The sequence below is a fragment of the Chenopodium album genome, chromosome 24, assembly GCF_948465745.1.
Source record: "Chenopodium album chromosome 24, dcCheAlbu1.1, whole genome shotgun sequence".
Lineage (NCBI taxonomy): Eukaryota > Viridiplantae > Streptophyta > Magnoliopsida > Caryophyllales > Amaranthaceae > Chenopodium > Chenopodium album.
In genome coordinates, this window is record NC_137857.1 from 3347572 (window position 1) to 3370149 (window position 22578).

At 34.3% G+C, this 22578-nt stretch overlaps 2 protein-coding genes and 1 pseudogene across 6 annotated transcripts; 1 reads left to right on the forward strand and 2 right to left on the reverse strand.

Moving 5' to 3' along the window:
- Nucleotides 1-238: 238 nt before the first annotated feature.
- LOC145610005 (protein argonaute PNH1-like) lies at nucleotides 239-13866 on the forward strand. 5 transcript variants are annotated; one of them, XM_081665249.1, is made up of 24 exons: nucleotides 239-437; nucleotides 1073-1254; nucleotides 7468-7826; nucleotides 7923-8131; nucleotides 8216-8362; nucleotides 8468-8601; nucleotides 8703-8812; nucleotides 9292-9398; nucleotides 9489-9627; nucleotides 9717-9833; nucleotides 10020-10127; nucleotides 10224-10295; nucleotides 10394-10516; nucleotides 10869-11028; nucleotides 11273-11394; nucleotides 11472-11609; nucleotides 11687-11829; nucleotides 12352-12414; nucleotides 12579-12642; nucleotides 12724-12859; nucleotides 12947-13020; nucleotides 13111-13205; nucleotides 13296-13327; nucleotides 13475-13866. In XM_081665249.1, the coding sequence occupies exons 3-24, from the start codon at nucleotides 7470-7472 to the stop codon at nucleotides 13642-13644; spliced, it is 2820 nt and encodes a 939-aa protein (XP_081521375.1). In that variant the 5' UTR covers nucleotides 239-437; nucleotides 1073-1254; nucleotides 7468-7469; the 3' UTR covers nucleotides 13645-13866. The 5 variants fall into 5 exon arrangements, with proteins under 5 accessions (XP_081521375.1, XP_081521376.1, XP_081521378.1 ...); XM_081665250.1 differs by having other exon boundaries at nucleotides 1079-1254; XM_081665252.1 differs by lacking the exons at nucleotides 239-437; nucleotides 1073-1254 and adding an exon at nucleotides 6553-6676.
- Nucleotides 13867-14340: 474 nt separating this feature from the next.
- LOC145612237 (steroid 5-alpha-reductase DET2-like) lies at nucleotides 14341-15414 on the reverse strand. The gene has a single exon (XM_081667615.1). It carries the CDS (start codon nucleotides 15262-15264, stop codon nucleotides 14485-14487), a length of 780 nt encoding a protein of 259 aa, XP_081523741.1. The 5' UTR covers nucleotides 15265-15414; the 3' UTR covers nucleotides 14341-14484.
- Nucleotides 15415-17425: 2011 nt separating this feature from the next.
- On the reverse strand, nucleotides 17426-18835 carry LOC145612606 (protein SLENDER RICE1-LIKE 1 pseudogene; annotated as a pseudogene).
- Nucleotides 18836-22578: the final 3743 nt, after the last annotated feature.

Here is a 22578-nt window from a genome sequence, read left to right on the forward strand (position 1 = left end):
AACATATACACCACAGATTGTGTGTAATTTATACATACGCTATTAGCATGACTAATACCTGATTTGATCGTCAAACTGTTTCACATGAAACCTCTTCTTTTATATTTAAAAATTAGAAAAAGTTATGCATGATGTAAATATACTGATAGTTATTTGCGTGACTAATACCTGGTCTAATCGTGAAACCATTTCACATGAAACATCATCTTGTAAATAAAAAAATAATGTAACCTCCATGATAGTGGTATAAAAAGAAATAAAGAAAGGGAATCACTAATTCCAACTTCACTTGCTTCCATTTTATCCCCATAAAATTCCCTTTCACTTGGTTTCAGTGTTAGTGCTCTCTGCTACTCACTTCACTTCATTTCTCCCCTCCCCACCCTAATTGCTCTAGCTTCTCCCTCCATTTCTTCCCTTCGTTTTTTCAATCCCAGGTATTTCTTTCTTTTTCTCTCTCCTATTTTTCCATCTTCTTCCATTTTTATCTTCACTGTTTGATTTCCTCATTACTTGTAATAATTTGTTTCTTCTCCAAGTTTCTACGGTTAGTTTTTGTCAATTTTAATTTCCTTAATAATACAGTTTTCCACTATAATTAAATTTTCTGCAAAAATTTAATCATGATTATCCGCAAATTTTCCAGATTTTCAATTTTTTCTGTAAAAATCAATCAATGACCAGCTATTTCTCAACGACATTAAATTAGTGCATGCTTTTTTCGTAACTTAATACTTTTTTTTTAAAAAAAAAAATTGTTCATATATCATGTTCGATTACTAGAAATATTAATTACTCGTATTAGATTCAAAAAAGACGATGAATGAATAAAAAAGACGTCGCAATCAAAACCACAATGTCAACTCTGATTTCTGCAAGATCTCTACTCAGTAATGGCTGTATAATACTGCTGCTGCTACAAGTCTATTACTACTACTAAATATTTCTTAGATTTGCGCTACTTAATTGATTCATTTTCTCTCTCCTACTTTTGATCGCATTTAATTTTCTTCCATTAACAAATAATACGATTAGAACTTGGTCGACTAAGTGGCTGCAGTTTTTGATGTAGTTTCAGAGATTGGAGTAGAATATTTATCAAAAGAGGAGACTATACGACGTAGTTTCCAACAGTCTAAGCTAGCTACTTGCTCAGATATTAATGCTAAACGCCTCTGCTGCTATTGCTATTGCTGTTGCTGTTAGTGCTGGTTAAGTTTATAAAGTTGAGGAGACGTTAAATCATAGCTAAAGGTTTGTTTATTATCTTCTTCTCTTTTTATTACGGAGTAATTAATATAGTACGTGTTTAAAGGTGTGTGTTACTCCGTAGTCATTTACGGAGTAATTTGATATTTTGGTGTTACAGTGTGGACATAGTGGTTAGTCTCGCTACAAAAGATTTAAATGTTACTCCATATATTATAGTCATTTACAGAGTAGATTTTGAATTTATTTGGTGTGTTGTAGATATAATTTTATGGTTGTTCACTATGTACTCCGTATGCAAATTCGGAGTATACTTGATTACTTAATTGATAAGAGGAATTTAAAGAAATGTACATTTTTTTAGGTAATACTCTCCATATTTGTTAACAAGTACTCCCTCCGTCCCTTAATACAATGCCTCTTTTGAGCATTTATTCCTCACATAATAAAGAGTAAGAGGCATTGTATTGTATTAAGGAACGGAGGAAGTATTATAAAATAGTGAGATTCCGTTGGTTAAAGGTGATTATAAGCATAGCACACCATAACAAAATAGTGAGATTTTGTTGACTAAAGTACGTAGTAAATAAAATAGAGTAAATGTGAATGAGATTTTTTTTTAGGTGCAAAAGTTTTGGGACAAAGGAACTATTATCTGATAGTAAAATTACAAATATAGTCAGCAAAAGTGGTACACTAGTTCACCCCTAGAGACTGGGTAACAAGTAACAACAGTCCTGTTTTTTACTGCTACTACTACCTTAGATTATGTAATTTCATTTTCAAATCTGTAGCTGTTTGGTATTTTCTGAAGCTTAATTCTATAAATTTGTTTGTTAGGGATTTGTCCTTTTAGATGGGTTAATAAAATTCAAACGCTACCATATCTTTTGTAGCAGAAGAACTAGGAAGGCGTGTGCGAGGATATTCTTTTGTTTTGGCATTTATTGAGCTTATTATATGAACGTGAGAGTGAATAAAAAGAGGGGGCAGTTATTTATTTAGAGAGAGAAATTGATATGTTGGTGTGTAAACACATGTGTGGAGTGACCTTTTTTGCGTGTTCTTGTGGGTTTGGCTATTATTAGTAGCTTATGCTACGGTTTATTAAACATGCCCAAGGTAAAAACTTTTTTTAAAAAATTAAAATTAAAAAATTGGGTCATAGGGGTCTATAAGGCTTGAATCATGATGCTCCTATTTTTACTTATTGATTTGTTTTTAAAGTCACTCCCTCCGTTTCCTTTAGTTCTATGACTATTACCGCATCATTTGTACGTTTCTCTCTGAGTACGGAGTACCAAATAAGGAAGTAATGATCACGAAACCATATTCGTGGGTGATGTGGGTGGATGGTATGCAACTATTGTAGCGCTAGCCTAGTATTAAGTTCGCGGCAAGCTTAAAATCCTAAACGGTGTGGTTGTGAAACGATGATGCAACCGAGATCTAATATTATACTATGGGTGATACTTTAGCTTGAGCCCTTTCTTCATCACTTCTATGTGGGTCTTCGTATACTAAAAAGAAGATATGTGCCATTTTTTCATGTGAGTAGCCAAAAAGTAGGAGAGAAACACTGCATTTATATCAAATGACAAACAAACCTATGTGAAGTATGGGGAAGATCTTGAGGTAGAATTTTGTGAAGGGTAGTGGTGTCATAACAGTATAACATACCCAAAAAAAATAAAATTGGTAGAACTAAAAAAATAAAATTGCTGAGTACTGTATATTTTAGTATTGGGGGGAAGGGTTGAAAACTTAAAATTATCTTTTTCTGCATGCTTTGCTGCAAAGTGATTATTGCTTGTCTCACATCATACATGTAGTGGAAGAACCAAGGGTTAGAGTTATGGGCCGTCCTATACATTAATATAACTTTACTTTATGTAGCTAAAATTTAATGTGATATCTTAAATCTTCCTCACTTACTTGATATAGGGTAACCCGTTTGTTGGAGACTTGAATTTAATACTATGTTTGGTTGTAGTAAATTCTAAGTCATGTCCTCATATTTAAGACTGGCTCATTATTACATTAAAAAATTCTAAAGCTGAAGAGTCATTTGATCTTTGTATATTCAATGTCAGCATGTCATCAATCATCATTTTTTGGTACCACTCCTTATGATTATAGCTTATTTAGTTATCTAACCAATGTGGCTTAACAAAGGAAGTTGCAACTCTTTCAAATAGTAGATTTTGCCTAATATTTTGGCAGTAAAAAAAAAAACCGAGTGCTTGTCATGTCTAAGCTCATGTCAAGAGTCAAGACGTATTCATTAAGTGAAAGGTGGAAGTTTATCTCTATAGAATAATACATACTTAGCCAAGACGTACTTATCATATCTAAACTCATGTCAAGATGTAATTGTTTTTTGTTTTTACAAAGGATTCAAGTTCTAATGGTTATAATTTTTTGATTGAGGGACTAATGGTTGTAGTCTTGTACTCCTTGAACTGCTAATTGAAGTTTGGAGTTTAGCTTGAGTTGTGGTGAAGTTGAAAATGATGGTGATAGTACCATTTTAGTGAGTCTATAAAGTACCTGTAACTAATAATCAGATGAACTTGTAGCTGGTTTAAGCTGTTTTATCTCTGAGTACCAAGACCTGGCTTTAAAAGATGGTGTTCAGAACTGCACTTAAATAAACCCAAGGTTATCATGCTTCGGTCATTTTCGTTTACTCAAGGGATTTACCTAAGAAAGTTGCTTCACATTTCCTTACTAATTGGCAACTTCACTTAACATGTCAATCTGGTTGGGAAGGGAGGCTCGCTTAAGCTTTATCACATGGATAATTTGGGGTCATCAAAATATATTTGTTTGATCTAGACTCGTCTAGTGGTTGGCATTATGCACTCTAGTCTAATTTGGACTTTTGGAAGCGTAATATGGGAGTTAGAATCTTGAGTTTCTCAAGGCTAAGATGAACAAAGACTTCGGAAACGAGGTGATACTCCATATAGCAACTTATTTTGACAATTTGACATACCATTTCTTGGGTAGGGGAGCCAGAGGGTATGTGTACCTGCCACGGTGATCAAGATGGTAATTCGTTAACATTTAACAGTGATTGGAGATTAAGACGATATACAAACATAATGTCACAAATGCCAGACCATACCTAAGATTTTCTCCATCATATTGCTATGTAGTATAGCATTAGTTTTGTTTGTCTCTTACAATTTTGTTGGATTGTTAAAATCAATAATTGTTGTTGAAGAAAATTTTTATCATCTGTTTTGTGGAAGATAGTACTATTATTGTTGGGCTTGCTAGTTTTGTTTTGTTTCTGAAGAGGACGTTAGTGGCCCAGTTATAATTTGGTCGACTCTTATACAAAAAAGTACCAACTCATTGTTCTGGACTTAGACTACACGAGACTCATAGAGCTGATGAAGGGAGAGAGAGAGAGAGAGAGAGAGAGAGAGAGGGACAGTACAAATCCAAGACAGTGGGAGAGAGGGATGAGAGAGACAGCACCAACGGCCCAAATAGAAAATTGGTCTTTGGACTTTTGTTTGTAGTTGCAGAACTGGGCTTCAGGCTTAAGACATCAATGACAAAATTTTATGTTGTTTGAAATCCGGGTTTGTCTGTTTTGTTAAGTGTAGGTCCACTTCAGTGGTTTAGCCCGATCCGACTGAGTATTACTCCCTCTGTTTTTAAATACTTGCTCCACTTTCCTTTTTCGGCTGTTTTTAAATACTTGCTCTATTTCCTTGTTTGGAAAGCTTTTACAATATTTAATTCATTTTTCACATAATACTCTCTCTCCTTCTATTCTTCCACTACTTTTGCTTTTTACAATTTTTTAATTCTCTCAACTACCCCATTACCTCCATATTTAATTACTTTCTCAAATTTTTCTTAAAACTCCGTGCATGGAGAAATGGAGCAAGTATTTAAAAACGGAGGAAGTATTGTATTAGAGTATAGGTTGAAAGGTGCCCAACTTTATTTAGGAGCTACTCCGTAGTTGATTGTGTTTTTTTCATTACCTATTGCTAAACCAAAGTTATTAATTGGTATCATGTCCCTAAAAGTTCAATCTTTAAAATAAAACAAATTAGGTGATGTTTTCCAGTACTCTGCATTAGTTGGTCAATTGTCATGATTGTTGAGACTGAATTTGTATTATTGTGTAACAGGGACTCCATTTGAATATGTATTTTTGTATTAATGTAGGTGCTGTAAGACTCTCACTGACTTTTCTACACATTAAACATGTGAAAGGACAATAAGTTCAAAACATAATTTCATCCTACAGTGTTTACTGTTTATACTAGTATTTTGTACAAAAAAATTGTCCAAAATATAAAATGGGTTGTGATGTGGCCAAAGACCACAGTACTATAATGATTTGTCCTAGGTTAAATCTCATCACAATTTCATTTTATTGAAACATTATCCTTGTTCATGTGATAGGTAGATTTCATGATTAAGGACCTAAGGTCCCCAATCATTACAAACGACTTGACATATGGTTTTTTTTTTTTTCTTCTTCGTTTGTTCTAAGTATAGTACTCTGTAACAGATTAACAGCCATTTTATTTTAATCCTGGTATTGAATAAGTTGTGAAATTTATTTTGGTACGGAGGGAGTAACTTGTATTCGGTAATTGACAAAATTTTCAAATACTAGTAAGTGGAATGGGGAAATCATTTCTGTTGTGTCTTATGTGAAAAAAATTTCCCCACTTTACTTGATGGTCACAAACCTCAACCAAAGAATTTCCTGCAAAGGAAAAGGAAAGCAAGAAAATAGCAAACAAAGTTAAGAAAAATATAGAGAGAAAAGATTCAGCCCATTAATAAAAAATAAAGCTTTAATTTAGTACACAGTGCTGACAATGCTACAGTTATGATAACAAGAGCAGAAGCAGTAGCATCAGCTAAGGAATTGCAGATGCATTGTGTCTTGTTACTACTCAACAAAATTACACCACTACTACCTATTGTTATTGTGGACCAAATTTATTACTTTCTCTCTCCTCAGTTATCTAAATCTCTATACAACAGACACTACCCTTTTGCCCACTGATATTCCCCTATTTGCTGTATTGTCTCCTTCCGTTTTGTCACTGTTAAACAGATATCAAATTTAAGTCCGGTAATTTTTATCCTACTCGGGTGTAATTTTATGTGTCATCGTTTTATCTTGCCCGTATGTGGATGATTAATTCGGGTGTAGAATGGACAACCTTTGAATAATCCAAGGAAGTCTCTCCACTTCCCATACCATAGGGGACCACTAAGCCATTTGGGGTTTTGAAACCATATGATTAAATAATTACATAATGTAATTCTTTTAGGTAAATCCCCATGGAAAGAAAAGTAAATTCTTCTTCCCACTTTTTTGACCATGGAAATTGGTGTTTTTGCACGGGAAATTCTCTCTCGAGTCCAGTTATTCCCATACATGCACTTTGTGTCACTTCTTTCGAATTATGGGTTGGGGGTAAGTTTTTGAGTAACTAATTAAATAGTTAATTGCATATTATATGGTTTTTGTGAAGTTGGGATTGACGTAGAATAACGTTTAAGAATGTTCAGAACATAATTAATAATATAGTGATATAAAAAATGTAGTTTATGTTCTGGGTTTATTTGTCTTCTTTCTACCAAACAAATCTATGCTATTCTTTCTTATTCTGGGTCTAGTGAGAAGAAGAAGCTGGTTAGATTTGAGAAGGAGAACTGTTCTTGTTTACTGAGCAATTCTAGTTAAAAATTTCTACTTTTCTGTCAGAAATCAGGTGAATAGTGGTATTATTTCAATTACTATTTTTTATTTTATATATACTCAAATAGGTTAACAAATAATTTACAGTTGAAGTTGTAATATACTAACTCTGTGTGGATTTAGTTGTCATGTTACTAATTCGGATTTAAATATTTTGCACGAAAGGTTATTTTAGAGGTTTGCATGTTGCCTGGTTTTTGTTTCTCCATGTTCAAAAATTTCAACTCTACTCAGAAACTGTTCAATTTTCATGTTCTCCTGTTCTTTTGGCCGTATTTTTATGGTGTAAAGTCAGTATACTAATTACCCTAGTTGATTTTTCCCTTTGAAACTGAAGCCATATTAATTTTGGTAAAGGAACTAATTTACTGTGCCATTTACTCAACTCTATCTTCTACCTGTAAAATTGTCTATTACATTACTTCAAAACTAGTACTAAAAAGGGTTAGAAGGCACAATTTCTAAACTTGTACTTTTCTCTGGGAAACAAAATACTTATGTTACAGAGATGCCGAATCGACATATAAGAGACCCGGAGCAAAAGCATATGATCCCCAAGAAACCTGTGGAGAGCAGCTTAGTGATTTCGCTGCCATCTAACAAGTCTTTCCAGAGTGCTAAAGAGAGGTTGGAAGATGCTCCGAAAAATGCTAAGCGGAGGAGAGGAAGAAGAAAGTCAAAAGGTGCCATTGTGGAAGATTTACCCGTTGATGGGAAACTTCAGTTGCATGCTGAGCCTCCCACATCCAACAAGGGCATTGTGTTCCAACGAAGGCCGGGTTTCGGCCAGTTGGGTACTAAGTGTGTTGTTAAGGCGAATTATTTTCTTGCTGAGTTATCGAGGTCGGATTTGTGTCAATATAATGTAAGTTTCTAATATCTAGATTAGGGTTGTGCTTTTTAGATGGATAGAATTTATAGTAGTGAAGGAAAGTGATTAATAATTCTGTCATTTTTCCAGGTTACTATAACTCCTGAAGTAAAATCAAGTAAATTGAATAAAGCTGTCATGGCTGAGCTTGTGAAACTTCACAGAGAAACCAACTTGGGTGCAAAGCTTCCTGTTTATGATGGTAAGAAGAATCTTTACACGGCTGGACTACTACCTTTTACGAAGAAAGAGTTTAAGGTTACATTGCTTGAAGAGAGTGAAGGGTTTGAATCAACAAGGTATGCTTAATCTTTACCTCCTGTCTTATTTCTCATGGTTGATTAATCGTGGAAGTGCTGCTAATTTGTTACTTTTTGGTTTAGGAAAAATGAATTCGAGGTTAAAATCCAGTTTGTTGGTTTTGCTCGAATGCATGAACTACATGAGCTTCTTGCAGGTAAACAGGTTAAAGCACCTCAAGAAGCTCTCACAGTCATTGATACTGTCTTGAGGGAAATGGCCGCGAAAAGGTGTGTGCTTTCTGAAAAATTAAATTATTCTGATCTAACACAAATGCACTGCTACTTTGTAATGACTAATTTTTATTTTGCCCTACAAAATTGGGAAACATGAAGGTATTTACCATTTGGAAGATTATTCTATTCTCCTGATATTCAAAAGCCTCATCAACTTGGTGGTGGTTTACACTCATGGCGTGGCTTCTATCAGAGTGTAAGAGCCACGCAGATGGGGTTGGCCCTGAATATTGGTGGGTGCATCTCTAATTTTGCATCACTATTTAATTTTTTCAACGAGTTATCTGCTTTATCTTTTGGAGGCCACTGTCACACCGCTATTTTGATTTTTCAGATATGTCAGCAAGCGCATTCATTGAAGCACTCCCAGTAGTTGAATTTGTAGCTCAAATATTGGGGAAGGATGTACGATCACGACCATTGTCTGATGCAGATTCCGTTAAGGTACAACGTTGATATCTTATTAACTGTTCTAAATTTGAGCAGTACCTCTATGGCTAGTGATTTAATGAGTTCCCTGCTAACATTTTCCGCATAAAGCATTTGTTTAATATTAAGAAAAGCATTTTTTCATTAATCAGATTAGCTTTTATAATTATTGCAGCAAGCCTTCTGGTCAAACATGATACTAGATGGAAAAAGTAAAAAATATGCTGTGTATTCAAAGTACAATATAACTATGCCGGTCCCAGACAGGCAGACATGCGTTTAAGACTACTATATTATGATTCTGGAGTCTTAAAAAAATATAACTGCAATGTGTTGCTTGAGGATTCTAATCAACAAATTGAAATGTTGATATAATCTCGATATCCATGGAAGGAGGCTCTAATTGGTTTAGGGTATCAACACATATCATATTGATTGAAATTGAAGTAATAATTTGGCTATATGTGATGCCTTTCATCCATGCATATGTGCAGGTTAAGAAAGCACTTAGAGGCATCAAAGTGGAGGTTACTCACAGAGGAAATGTACGTAGGAAATATCGAGTATCAGGATTGTCTGCACAACCTACCAGAGAGCTAATGTATTAGCCATAATTCTCTTGTATCTTCATTATTGTCTTCTTAGCACTTTGTTCCTAGTTAATTATATCTTTTTACCCTTTTCCTGGCAGCTTCCCTGTTGATGAGCAAATGAATATGAAATCAGTGATTGAGTATTTCCAGGAGGTGTATGGATTTACCATTCAATATGCTCACCTCCCTTGCCTTCAAGTAGGAAATCAAAAGAAAGTAAATTATTTGCCGATGGAGGTATGTCATAGCTTTAGTTAAGAACATGTTGCTTTCAGCAGCTATGTGAGTGAATTACTGATTCTTTGTTTCTTTGTGTTTCATAATAGGCGTGCAAAATAGTTGGAGGACAGAGATATACAAGAAGATTGAATGAAAAACAGATAACATCTCTACTCAAAGTTACATGTAGACGACCAAGTGACCAGGAAACGGATATTTTGCAGGTCCTCATCATAGTTACTTTTTGTTCTGATTTATAAAACATTAACTACTGAAAATCATTTGTGTATTTTTCGTTGTACAACTATCTCCCGAAAAATTACTCTACAATGATGATCATGCATACGGAGCTGAATGACATGTATAGATTACGTTGATTACATGAGTGATTTTATTGGTTTTTACTGCAGACTGTTCACCAGAACGGCTACAACCAAGATCCCCATGCACAAGAGTTCGGCATAAAGATAGATGACAAACTTGCTACGGTTGAGGCTCGTGTTCTTCCTGCTCCATGGGTTTGTATTCCAGCTCATCCTTTTTTTATTCTCTCTTCCATGCAATTTGACAATTTTAAACTCAATACGTATTGGAACCATTTTTGTTTTTAATAGCTGAAGTACCATGATACGGGAAAAGAGAAACAACACTTGCCTCAGCTTGGTCAGTGGAATATGCTAAACAAGGTAAGTGGTCTCTATTGTATGAAATTTCATCTATATGGTTTTTTTTTTTTTTTTTGAAGAGTTCATTAAGAGAAAGGCTGTTTAATTTGATGATATAGAAAGTGATTAATGGGAGCACTGTAAGTAACTGGGCTTGCATCAACTTCTCAAAAAGTGTACAAGAGACTGCTGCTCGTGGGTTTTGTCGTCAGTTGGTGCAGATGTGTCAAGTCTCTGGAATGGTAATGCTTCAATTTTTAATCATAAATAGACTCCATGGCACCATTTCAAAGTGGTTCTTATCTTTAAGTTCGTGTACTCCTGTTGACTGTCCTGATTAGTTTTAGAATGCATATTTAACAAATTACCTTTCACTGTTCTGACTGTGCTAAGATTACCTAGCCAAGACTTTAGTCAGTGCTCATGACATGCATGGAATTCTATGACTACATTCAATTAAGTGAAAGATAAGATTAACATCATAGTTTTTGACTTTTTGTCGTTCTTTGATGGATAGTAGAAGCTTGATTTCTTTAGCCCTTGAGGTTCCTTGAATAAGTTGTTTGAATTGATATCATTCACTTCTACTTTTAGGAGTTCAACCCTGAACCTGTGATCCCTATCCATTCTGCAAGGCCAGACCAGGTGAAGAAGGCCTTAAGATATGTATGTAATGCTGCTGCAAGCAAACTTGATGGGAAGGAGCTGGAGTTGGTTATTGCCATTCTACCAGACAATAATGGCTCTCTATATGGTACATCTTCAACATTATTTAGTATTATTTATATAGCTGCTTTTGATCATTATTAGGTTCTCAGGCCTTCACTTCAATTTTCTGTTAAAAATACTAATTTAGCTCCTTTGGACATTAATATTTTTAATTTCAAATTCACTATAATCTATCCCAGATATTTAGTTCTGATGCAAATAAATCTTTGACTGCAAAATGGTAGGACTCATGAAACATATCACTGACTAAAAGTTTTTGTTTCTTCTAGGTGATTTGAAGCGAATTTGTGAGACAGACTTGGGATTGATTTCACAATGCTGCCTAACCAAATATGTCTTGAAAGTTTCCCGGCAATACCTAGCAAATCTGTCCTTGAAAATTAATGTAAAGGTATGCATGATATTGTATCTTATACTGCTTGAAAGCAAAGCTTTGTGTACCAAATCTTATATGAAGCTAATGTACAGTTGGGAGGAAGAAATACAGTCCTTTTGGATGCTTTGAGTTTGAGAATTCCAATGGTTAGTGACATCCCAACAATAATTTTTGGAGCTGATGTAACTCATCCAGAAAGTGGGGAAGATACTAGCCCATCCATTGCTGCTGTAAGAAATTCATTTCTTTAATATATAGGAAAGGTTATGTATTCATATGTTAGATCTATCTAATTGCTTTTTCACAGGTTGTAGCATCTCAAGATTGGCCAGAAGTAACAAAGTATGCTGGCATGGTATCTGCTCAGGCACACAGACAGGAAATTATACAAGATCTGTTCAAAACATATCAAGACCCGCAACAAGGAACTGTTAATGGAGGCATGATCAGGTTTGCATTGCGAAACCTCTAAATTAAGATTAGTGATAACTCAGCTTAAGATTGTTGCCTTGTTGGTTTACATTCAGCCAATTTGTGAAGTGCAAACCACATCGAAGAGTAGAGATTCGGTAAATTATGCCTGGCAACTAATTATCCACTCTTAGCACTCCCTTACAACCCAAAGGAATTTCGCAGCTATAGATGAACACACTCAATTTTACTTTCAGTTTTTTATCGGATTCTAGGCACAATGACATGGATATGATTATATGAACACTTGACATCATTTTGAACTGAAAATATGCAAAAAAAATTGTGTAATGGCCAAGTCTTACTCTAGGGTTTGTAACATTGTCCGGTACTAGTAGCTGACTCTTGTTCACATACTGAAATGCAACAAGTTTTTTTATGCTTCTTTTTTCTTCAGCTAACATGTTCATGATGAGCCTGAGATTTTGAATAATGTAAATGTCAATTACATACCCTTGTTAATTTTTAAATAGCGTGGGTACTAATTCCATGCTGCTGCAGAGAACTTTTGCTATCCTTCAAGAGGGCCACTGGACAAAAGCCGCTGAGGATAATATTTTACAGGTAAATTACCTTATCTCAATCTTTTTAACAGCACTAAAAATGATAGAAAATCTCAATTGTTGAACTTTTGCAAAAAGATGTCTTAAAAAATGGCTGATATCCTCTTAAAAACTACTATTTTAAATGTCTACCAATTCATCTAATCTGAATTATTACCTGAGCAGGGATGGTGTCAGTGATGGACAGTTCTATCATGTTCTATTGTATGAACTTGATGCCATTAGAAAGGTATGCCCTAAACTTGATTATTACTTTATATGCATCATAAATAATGCTTTTCCAGTGCATAACTTATATAGCTTTTTGTAGGCATGTGCTTCACTGGAACCCGGCTATCAACCTCCAGTGACTTTTGTTGTGGTTCAAAAGCGTAATCATACGAGATTATTTCCTAACAATCACAATGACAAGAGAAGCACCGACAAGAGTGGGAACATCTTGCCCGGTAAAATCCAGTTCTTTTTAACCACAACTAATCTGTTTGGCTCAATGCCGAATGATGTTTAGTAACAATAAAATCATGACATTGCAGGTACTGTGGTAGATACTAAAATATGTCATCCAACCGATTTCGACTTCTTTCTCTGCAGTCATGCTGGGATTCAGGTGATATTTTAGGCGAGGTTAAGATTAAAGTTCCTGTTTTATGTATTGTCTTTAAAAATAACAATGGAACCACTCCTGATGATTTGTCAGGGAACCAGCAGACCTGCTCACTACCATGTTCTCTGGGATGATAACAATTTCACAGCCGATGAGATACAATCTTTAACAAACAACCTCTGTTACACGTAAGAAGACCTTCCCCCTGCTCTTATAGTCTTATAATTAAGTCTCTCATATGCATTCTCTCTAAATTGGTATTGGTTTTATTGTTGCAGGTATGCTCGCTGCACACGATCTGTCTCAGTTGGTAAGATGATAATTTATCTTATCTATGTAGTTTTATGTTACATAATGCAATCATAAGATGCAAAATTTTATCATCAAGACTGCTGTTATAGCATGGAATTTTGTATGATGTAAACTGAATTACTGATGGTCTCTTTCTTTCGTACAGTCCCTCCAGCATATTATGCCCACCTGGCAGCTTACAGAGCTCGATTCTACATGGAACCTGATAGTAGTGATTCAGGGGGATCACATAATTCGCGCACAAACAAAGGCCAAAGCTTCCGCCCGTTGCCAGAATTGAAGGATAAGGTCAAGAATGTGATGTTTTACTGCTAAGCGTAGATTGACAGTAGATTAACCAGATGTGTATAGTTCTCATGTAATTATAGTTGTAGTGACTAGTGAATAGTGCATAACAAATTTTGATAGTTATGAGAAGCTTTTGCTAGTCCTTCAATTATGAATGTCTGTCATATATCATAGCTTCCATCCTGAGCACTGCATAATATTGAACTTATCGGCTACAGTTTGCAAAGATCCTGAAAATACAATTGAATAAAACCACACAAAAAGTAATTCGAAGTATCACAGACAAGGCCTTCGACATGAAGATGAATGCAGCTATATTGGGTGAACACACACATCTTCAAAAAAGGAATAGTGAAATATAGCTTTGAGTTTCACAAATGAGAAGCTAAACAGCTCCACCTATTTTTCAAATTTCTCGTCTTGCTACCATCTTTTAACATATACTTGTACTTTTATATAGGTCTAAATCAATAATTCATCGTCGATTGTATGATTAGCGATCAATGTCACCCAAAATAATCGATAATAACAGTAGAATCAAGTGAAAATTTAACTCTAAAGTAGGAGTAATTGCACTTTTTTTTTTTTTTGAAAACAAGCAAATGAAATTTTTTTAGCACAAATCAATTTTCGACAAAGTTACAAGACTTTGAGGGAAAGAAGACATACAAATGTGTTAATGTTGTGTATGTAACCAACTAACCATACTTATTATCTCTTACACCTTGATCTTAAAATTCCAAATCATTAACATAATACTAACACCATGAAAAATCATTTTACACATACAATTCACACTTACATTTCCTTAAATTCTAACACTAACAAAAGAATCATTTGCAATATCTTTATTACAAACACTTATTTTTAGTACAAAAAGGGAATAATAGCTTTCCTATTCTTAGGATATTCATCCTTAAACTTCTCCAAATACCACTTATGATTTCCCATTGCTCTTGGCACCAAATTACAAAAAGTATACAAGAAAAACCCGAACCCGGCCCAAGACCAACTCATAATGGCCCAGCCCAACCACTCAATTATCTCACCCAAATAATTTGGGCTACTCACCAACTCAAAAAGCCCACCTCTTGGAATCTTATACCCACCACCTTGGGCCTTCAAGCCCACCAAAACCAAATCCGATTTCACATTTACCACCATTCCAACCCCAAAAACCACCATTCCACCGGAAAACCGCTTCCAAAACCACTCATCCAAACCATAATCACAGTAATTCGAGATCCACCTCGTTTGAACGTACGAATTCAGGAGATTAAACGAGAAAGCCATTAAAGAAACCGAGATCGGAAAATCGCTGGTGGTTTTCCGGCGAAGGCGAAGAGGGTAAATTACTGTGCGGTGGAAGTAGTGGAAGAGGAAGACGGCGAGGAGAGAGAAAGATCGGAGGGAAGAAGAGAATTGGCCAAAAGGGTAGATTAGGAGAGAGAGAAAAACGGTGGGGCTTTCCATGAGAAGCCATGAGAGCCATGAAGGGACGGTGGGGCCCCACCCTGAGCGGCGGTGACGGCCGTATGGGGCTTGGATGAAGTGGAGTGCGACGAATGTTGGGAGGGAAATGAGGTTGAGGGTCAGGAGGCAGAGGTTGTAGATTGTGGCGTCTGCGGAGGCCGAGGGCGGCGACATGGTTTTATCGGCACCTCGAGAAAATTAATTTAGTTAGGAAGTTGTGTTTTGGAAGTAGAGGGGGGTAATGGGGTTTTAGACTTTAGTGTGGTTGGATGGGGAAAATGAAGTGAATGGATTGAGTGGAAGCAGGATTGAGGATTGGCTTGCAAAAATGTATTGGATTAAAGTGTTTTCGTAAAGAAGATGAAAAAATATTGTTTAAAAAAAAAAGTTTTAAAGAATAAGGATCTTTACTGGAACTAATTATGTGACCCATTAGTCATTACTCGTAGTTCATTACTCATTCTCATGAAATTAGACTTGGTAATGTACTACGTAGGACCTGTTCTCTTACGTTGAAATTCAGTTCAGTTCAGTTCAGTTCAGTTCAGTCCAGTTCAGTTCAGCTCCTAATTTCCTTCTCTTATAAAATATTCATTTCAGTTCAGTTCAGTTCAGTTCAGTTCACCTGAGTTCAGTTTAGTTCAGTTCAGTTCAGTTTAGCTGAGTTCAATCAATGAGAACAGGCCCGTAGTGTGTCTTCAAAAAAAAAAAAAAAAAAAAAAGACTTGTTAGTGTCGTGTTATGTTTGTATGGAGTATTTCTTGTTCGTATTTGAAGTTAAATAGATACTCGTAATAGATTTGTCAATAAATGTGTGTTAGGGCTTAAAAAAAAAAAAAAAAAAAAACTTTTGTCCTATTATAAATTCGTTGGTAAAGTTTTGTTCGTGATCACAACGGTTGTCGAATTCTCAAATACGTTTAAGTGAATTAGATAGTAATCATTCTTATGGTTACAATAAATTGTTATATTATATCAATGCATATTTTAGTGATGTGTGCGAGGGATGTACTATAGTGCAATATATATTCAACGATTGTAGCTTTGATAAAAGAAATTTTTATTCGATTATATTTTATATATTTGTTGATTTAGATTTCATTTATAGATGTCATATGATTTTTTTATTAATAAATTGATATTGTTCAAAAAAAAAAAAAATCATATATTACGAGTAACAATCATCTTTTATATGGATTAAGATGGTCAAGATAATTCCATTTTTTTTTTAATTTTTTGATTAGTCACACGACATTTACAAAGAAATTATATTTAATAAATACACGACAATTGAGTCAAATAAAAACATTATTTAGCAAAATTACGATTGTTGTTGCAAATCGTTCATTTTTCATACCCCTTTTATATCGGCATATCAATATTCACTAATATAGCACCTTTTTTTTTTTTTTTTTTTTTTTTTTTTTTCCAATGCTTGAGACGTTTACAAATAAAAACATAATCTCCATTAATTTTGGTGATTAGTGGAAAAAATTGGCAACTTTGCATATGCCTTGCATTAATGCAAACTGGCACTCGTAATGGTTTACAAATCTTGATCATAAAATATCCTTTTGTTGGTGGGGGTTGGAGTGGATAGGTAGAGCATGAATAGGGACCTCAAAAATTTGTAATGGCGTTTCCAAATTTGGAATAATTATCTCAACTCGCTTACATTTATAAGAGTTTTGACAAAATTGGACTGTCTATTAATTTATGTTTATAGATATATATATAATAGGTAACTTGATAAGCAATAATACGAGTATAAAGTAGTGTAATCAGAATTTGATCAAATAATTTTCGAAATATTAATCACCTAATAGCTTCATAATATCCTCTGTTACATAATTTGTACCTCTATATGTAACGAGAGCTAGTTAAGAGCAGTAATTGGGGCATTTATCCTTTATCTAAACGTACAACCATACATAAAATACATTAACACTTGACCATGCCATATCTCTGCAAGAATTCATTGCCTACATAATTGCTTTAGTTGAAAGGATTCATTGTCAAGTATCGTCCTTATAAATCATAATCATGTCTTATATTACGGAATAAAGGGTACATGTATGTTACAATTTTGAATGCGTTTAATTTCTTTTTAACATACACTCCGCACTTTGTATCTATCAAAAGGCATAGATTATGAGTGGTTGTGTTACTTGTTTACTTATTCATAAATCAATAAAATATTCTTAACGATTTTCTATGCAGTAAACAAAAAGAAATAAATCTAGAAATTAATTTTATTTTCTTTGAATAAAAAAAAACGAAAATGCACCAAACAATTACAAGCATAATGATGAATTAACAATTATATAAACTCATACTATGATGACGAGGATGAAGATGTTGATCCATCATTAGTCAAACTAATACCATCCTTATCATTCCTCAATTGCCAAGCAGAAGCCGCAATTAACGGGCGATTATGCCACCCTAGAGTCAAGCACCCGTCACATTCTTGTACACTATATCCTTCGCCCGAGCACAAACTTAGTAACATGTTCGCTTGTTTAAAGGCGTTACGTCCCATATGTAACGCCTTGAAACCGGCTTGGTTCAATCGACCTTGCCACTTGATTAGTGGCTCGTGTCGTTCGATCCTAGCCGACCCTTCACAACATATTATGTTACATATTTCCCTTTGCATGTACGTCTCGGCTAATGGCTTAGCGGCTTCGAGTTGACAAGCCTCTAATGAGTCAAACATTGCGGAATAATAATGTAACGCTTCTGTGAACCGTACTAGGAAGTCTGGTACGTTATGATTTGCGTCTTGTTCTACCACGGTAACGATTTTCGGGTTTAGAGTTTTAATTGACTCGAGGACTTGGTTTATGTTTGTGCTAAGTAGTCGATGGAGTTGTAAGATGGAATTAACGGCTATAGCTTCTTCGGCACTCGTTTGGAACATCCACGGCTTGATGTCCTCAAGCCGCGATGTTGTAACAACACGAAATGTGAACATTACATTAATTGACCGGGCTAGTTGGGCTAGCCTCATCCCGGTTTCATGGAAGAAGTCATGACCATTCGATAGGCTAATCGCGGTTAGCCTTAAAGAAGGTGGACCGCCGGGCCTTAGAGCTAAGGCTTGGATTAGAGCCGGCCATTGCAAGCCGTGCATCAAGTTGAAGTCGATGACGTGTACATGAGCTTGGCCTTCAAATGCCTCTAATATGGCTTGGTTAGCCGTAAAGTGAGCAAATTTAAGGTAAGGACAAGCCTCATAGAAGTGATGGTATAGTACCTCATTAGACACCGAGCCCGGCCCGGCTACGCTCGGCTGGCATAGGCGCCGGCTCAAAGCATCAATGAAGTAGCCGGCTACCTTGCCAATCCCACAAGCCGTATTGACACGTGTCATCATCCCATTGGTCATCTCACCAATAAGCGAATTCGCCAGTTGGAACTCGCCACGTTGTAATGCATCAGCACAAGTTAACAAAGCATGGACTAACCTTATTCCAACATCCTCCTCCATGTCACACACTAGTTGACTCTCCCCACTTAGCTGCTGCTCATCTATCTGGTCCGTCCACGTGTCACCAATCACCTTCATCAACTCGTTAGGCACCGGATCAACATAACTAAGGCCCGGGCCAGACCCGGGCCCTAGAATATGTTCAGGGACGAACGTGTCAACCCATGATGTAACCCGATTATAGCCGATCAACTCGTCCATATCGGATACCGGATGTGAATGTGATACACCAGAGAGCTCATAGGACCTCATAACATTACTATTATTAGAAATAATGGGATTAGTTTTTTTTTTTGAATGGAAGATATATAGTGTACAACCACTTTTATACTATTTATAGTAAGTATTAAAAGTGAGCGGGCCGGGTTTAGTGAAAAGCTAAGAAAGAAAGAAAATTAAAGTGTAGGTTAGGAAAGAGGGAGATTATGAAAATGAGAGATTTGGGGATGTAGATATTATTGTGCACATAACATAGGAACATATATATTGACATATATAAACCTCTACGTGAAATGTATGTGTAGTGATACCACGTGAACTATGCATTAGTTAACAAGTCAAAAAAGCCAGTTGAGTTTATAAATGTTTGATTATTGCTTGGTTTTCAATTGTTTAACTATAATACTCAATAATTACTCGCATAATTTTAACTTTTTAAGGAATTCTGATTACTTTTACATACGTGTCTGCACACACGTGTGTTTTGGGAAATTTTAACAGCATACACTTTCTGATTTACAAGGTTATTCTCACTTTATTCATGTGTTAGTAAAGTTAATTAAGAGACTTTGATTATCTTTAAAAAGTTAAACAAATTTGTGTTTGAAAAATTGAAATTCATGTTGAATTGAATGATGAAGATCGGGTGAAAAGGTAGAAAGGAAAGAGTGAATGAGCTAAGTTTAGTGAGTGTGAGACACTATACAGGTTAGGAAGTGAAAAAAGGCTAAACAAATACAAGTAACTAAAATAAGGCATAAGACAACTAGACAAGTAATTTGGACAATCCATAATAAATGAAACTAGTAACAGATTTATAGATTATTTATTTATTTATTTATTTTTGTTGTTGTTGTTAATATAATCGGAGTATAATAATTTTTTTCTAGATGATGATATCAAGATAATTTAAAGTAATACTCCGTATGTAATAATTTGTTCACCTTACATTAGAATGTGAAATTACATTATATAACACTAGCCCACATTCTCTTTTTTCATACTACGTAGTATATAGTTTGTTTATGAACACATAAGTCATTAAGTTGTAAAAGGGTGTAAAATTACGCTTAGATTTAGGATCGATGAAAGTAGTGAAAGAAACTCTCTTTACTGATTAGATAGAGAAGTTATAAAGCTTTGTCTATTGAAGTAACTAATCAATTTTGGTCCAATTCATTATTTTTATGTTTATTATTCATAGTTAGTTGTTAGAGAGTCCAATTCATGATTAATTAAGACGATTAAGTCCACCATAACTTATTTGGTTGAAAATAGTACGAGTACTATTATATTGGTGAAAAAGATAGTGAAAGACAACAATGTCACATTTTGAATATTTGATTTTTCATTGAGAACGATGTTTTTTCACTTTCTTAGTAATTAAATTGAATTATAGGAAACAAAGGCTAATCATATTAATCTCAATTTTTAAAAAAATGATCTTTATAAAACTTTTTGTGAATGCTTATTACTCCATATGTAGTTGGTTGATTTAACGATTAGTAATTACTACGTGTTGAATCCCATTGTAGCCCACTTATGAGTGTCCCACATTGGAGAAAGAGGAGAGATGGTTTCACTTTATAAGGTAGAGGAGTACCTCGTACTATTGCCAATTGGTTTTAGTATGGAAGCTCCAAAGCCTTGTTTGTGGACCTAACTCTCCTCCTCCTTGTTTGGGTTGCCCAGGCCCATTTCATATTGTTTCGAAATTTAACAACTACTAACCTACTCCGTAACAACTTTTAATTTTATTGCCTAAACATAATGAACATAATTAAATAAATTAAAGTACTTAAACAGATTCAAATTTACCAAGGTTAAATCCAAATTAATTAACTTGATATATTCTCTTATCAGATAAATGTAGTACAGAAAAAAGAAAAAAAAAAGAAGAAAAAAAAAGAGTATATAAAAACGTCATATAAGACTATTGTGTGAATACTGAATTACTGACTAGCTATATGGTATGTGCAGAATGTGCTCCACAAAAAAAATCTGCCATTTTATGAGAAACAAAGAAGAAATTTTGAAAAAGATGCTTAAGAAATAATAAATTGTTATGATTATTAATACAACATTCAATTTCTAGTTACTTAGTTAGTACCATGTCATTCATAGCTCTAACTACAATTGTCACGTCTGACTTGATGATTATGGCATCAATACTTTTATACTTGATTGTCACTTGAATAATAAATTGATGTTAAGTCCCAAACAAATGCAATACGGAGTACTTATTATCGATGATTTCTTACCATACATGACATTCCACATAACTACTCTTCTAATTTACATGCACTTTTATTTATAAATAAAATAAAGACGTAATTTGATTGCAACAACGCTTTATATCCATGAATTTTCCCCGGCTCCCAAAAATTGAAACTTTGAGAGTTGGGGCCTAATGTTTACGTAGTTACCTTACCTTTCGAAAAAGGAAAAGAAGCTTTACTCATAAGAGTAAATTTAATAGCCCTCTTGAATTAAAGAGTTTTTACATTTTTGTACAAGTGACAACTACATATGACTTAACCTAGTCACATAATCCATAAGAGGAAGATGAAGATGTGGAGTGTTGGCTAACATGAGTATATAATTATCATTAGATCTTTAAAGGCCACTTTTACCATTTTTAACTAATTAATCTAGAAGAAGCAATTAAACTAGTTAAGTGGAATCTATAATTATTTTCCTTAGCTTCATAGTACTATATATCTTAAGTTCACGTACCCTACCAATTAATTATATGGACGATTCTCCATATATAATTAAAATTGCATTTATTTAGTTATTATTTATCTATAGATGTAATTGAAAATGTAGACATTTTTTAAACTGATAATGACTCATTAATTAACCACACCCATCAACTTAATCTCCACAAGTTTGACAAGATTTTAAAGTTGATAATGACTGCTTAATTAGCATACAATGTATTAAAGATGTTCATGCAATTACACATACTTCATGTTTTTGACGTGTAATTAATTAAGAAGGATTAACCCTTTTTACGTTTTATTTTATGAAGATCAAATTAACGTTTAATGTCCACAAAATTTTATTTTGAAAGTAGTACGCCGTGTGTAAACCATTCTAACTTAGTGTGCTATACTGCTATTTATAACAATTAGCTAACACATAAACTTATCTGAGTGAGATTGAATAATTTATTTGTACGGATATTAGTTTTTCTAACATACTGCGAAATATAATTATACAGGTTAAATCTAGCAATAGGGCTAGTTATTCTTATTTATTCATATCAAGTACTACTATATACTTTACCAATTAACAATTTAGACAAATCAAATTTGATAGTGTTATGTATTCAAATTGATGTTCAACCTAACTCTAAGACTTTTTCCTCTAATTTTAGACGGGACTTTTCCTCTAATTAATTTCTTGGAGTTTGTCAAATACTAGATAAATCCTCCAATAGGCTTACATTTTGATTAATATAGGCTAGCTCTAGGGATTATTTGGCAAAATTATATAAAAATAAACATGATTGCATTGTTTATGAATCAAAATCCGTATTCAAGTCCAAAAAGATGGTGCCATATTAGGGTCTGTAAATTAATACATAGCAGTCAACTCGCATAATGTTCATATACTAAACGTTAAACTCGTTCTACAATATCACCCAAAGAAGGTAAATTTTATATTCTTGGTATACAAATATACAATTGTTACCAATCAAAAGAGCTTGGAATTTCAAATTATAATGTTTTCTATATCAAGCTGGTTATATGATAATAACATCATTTATT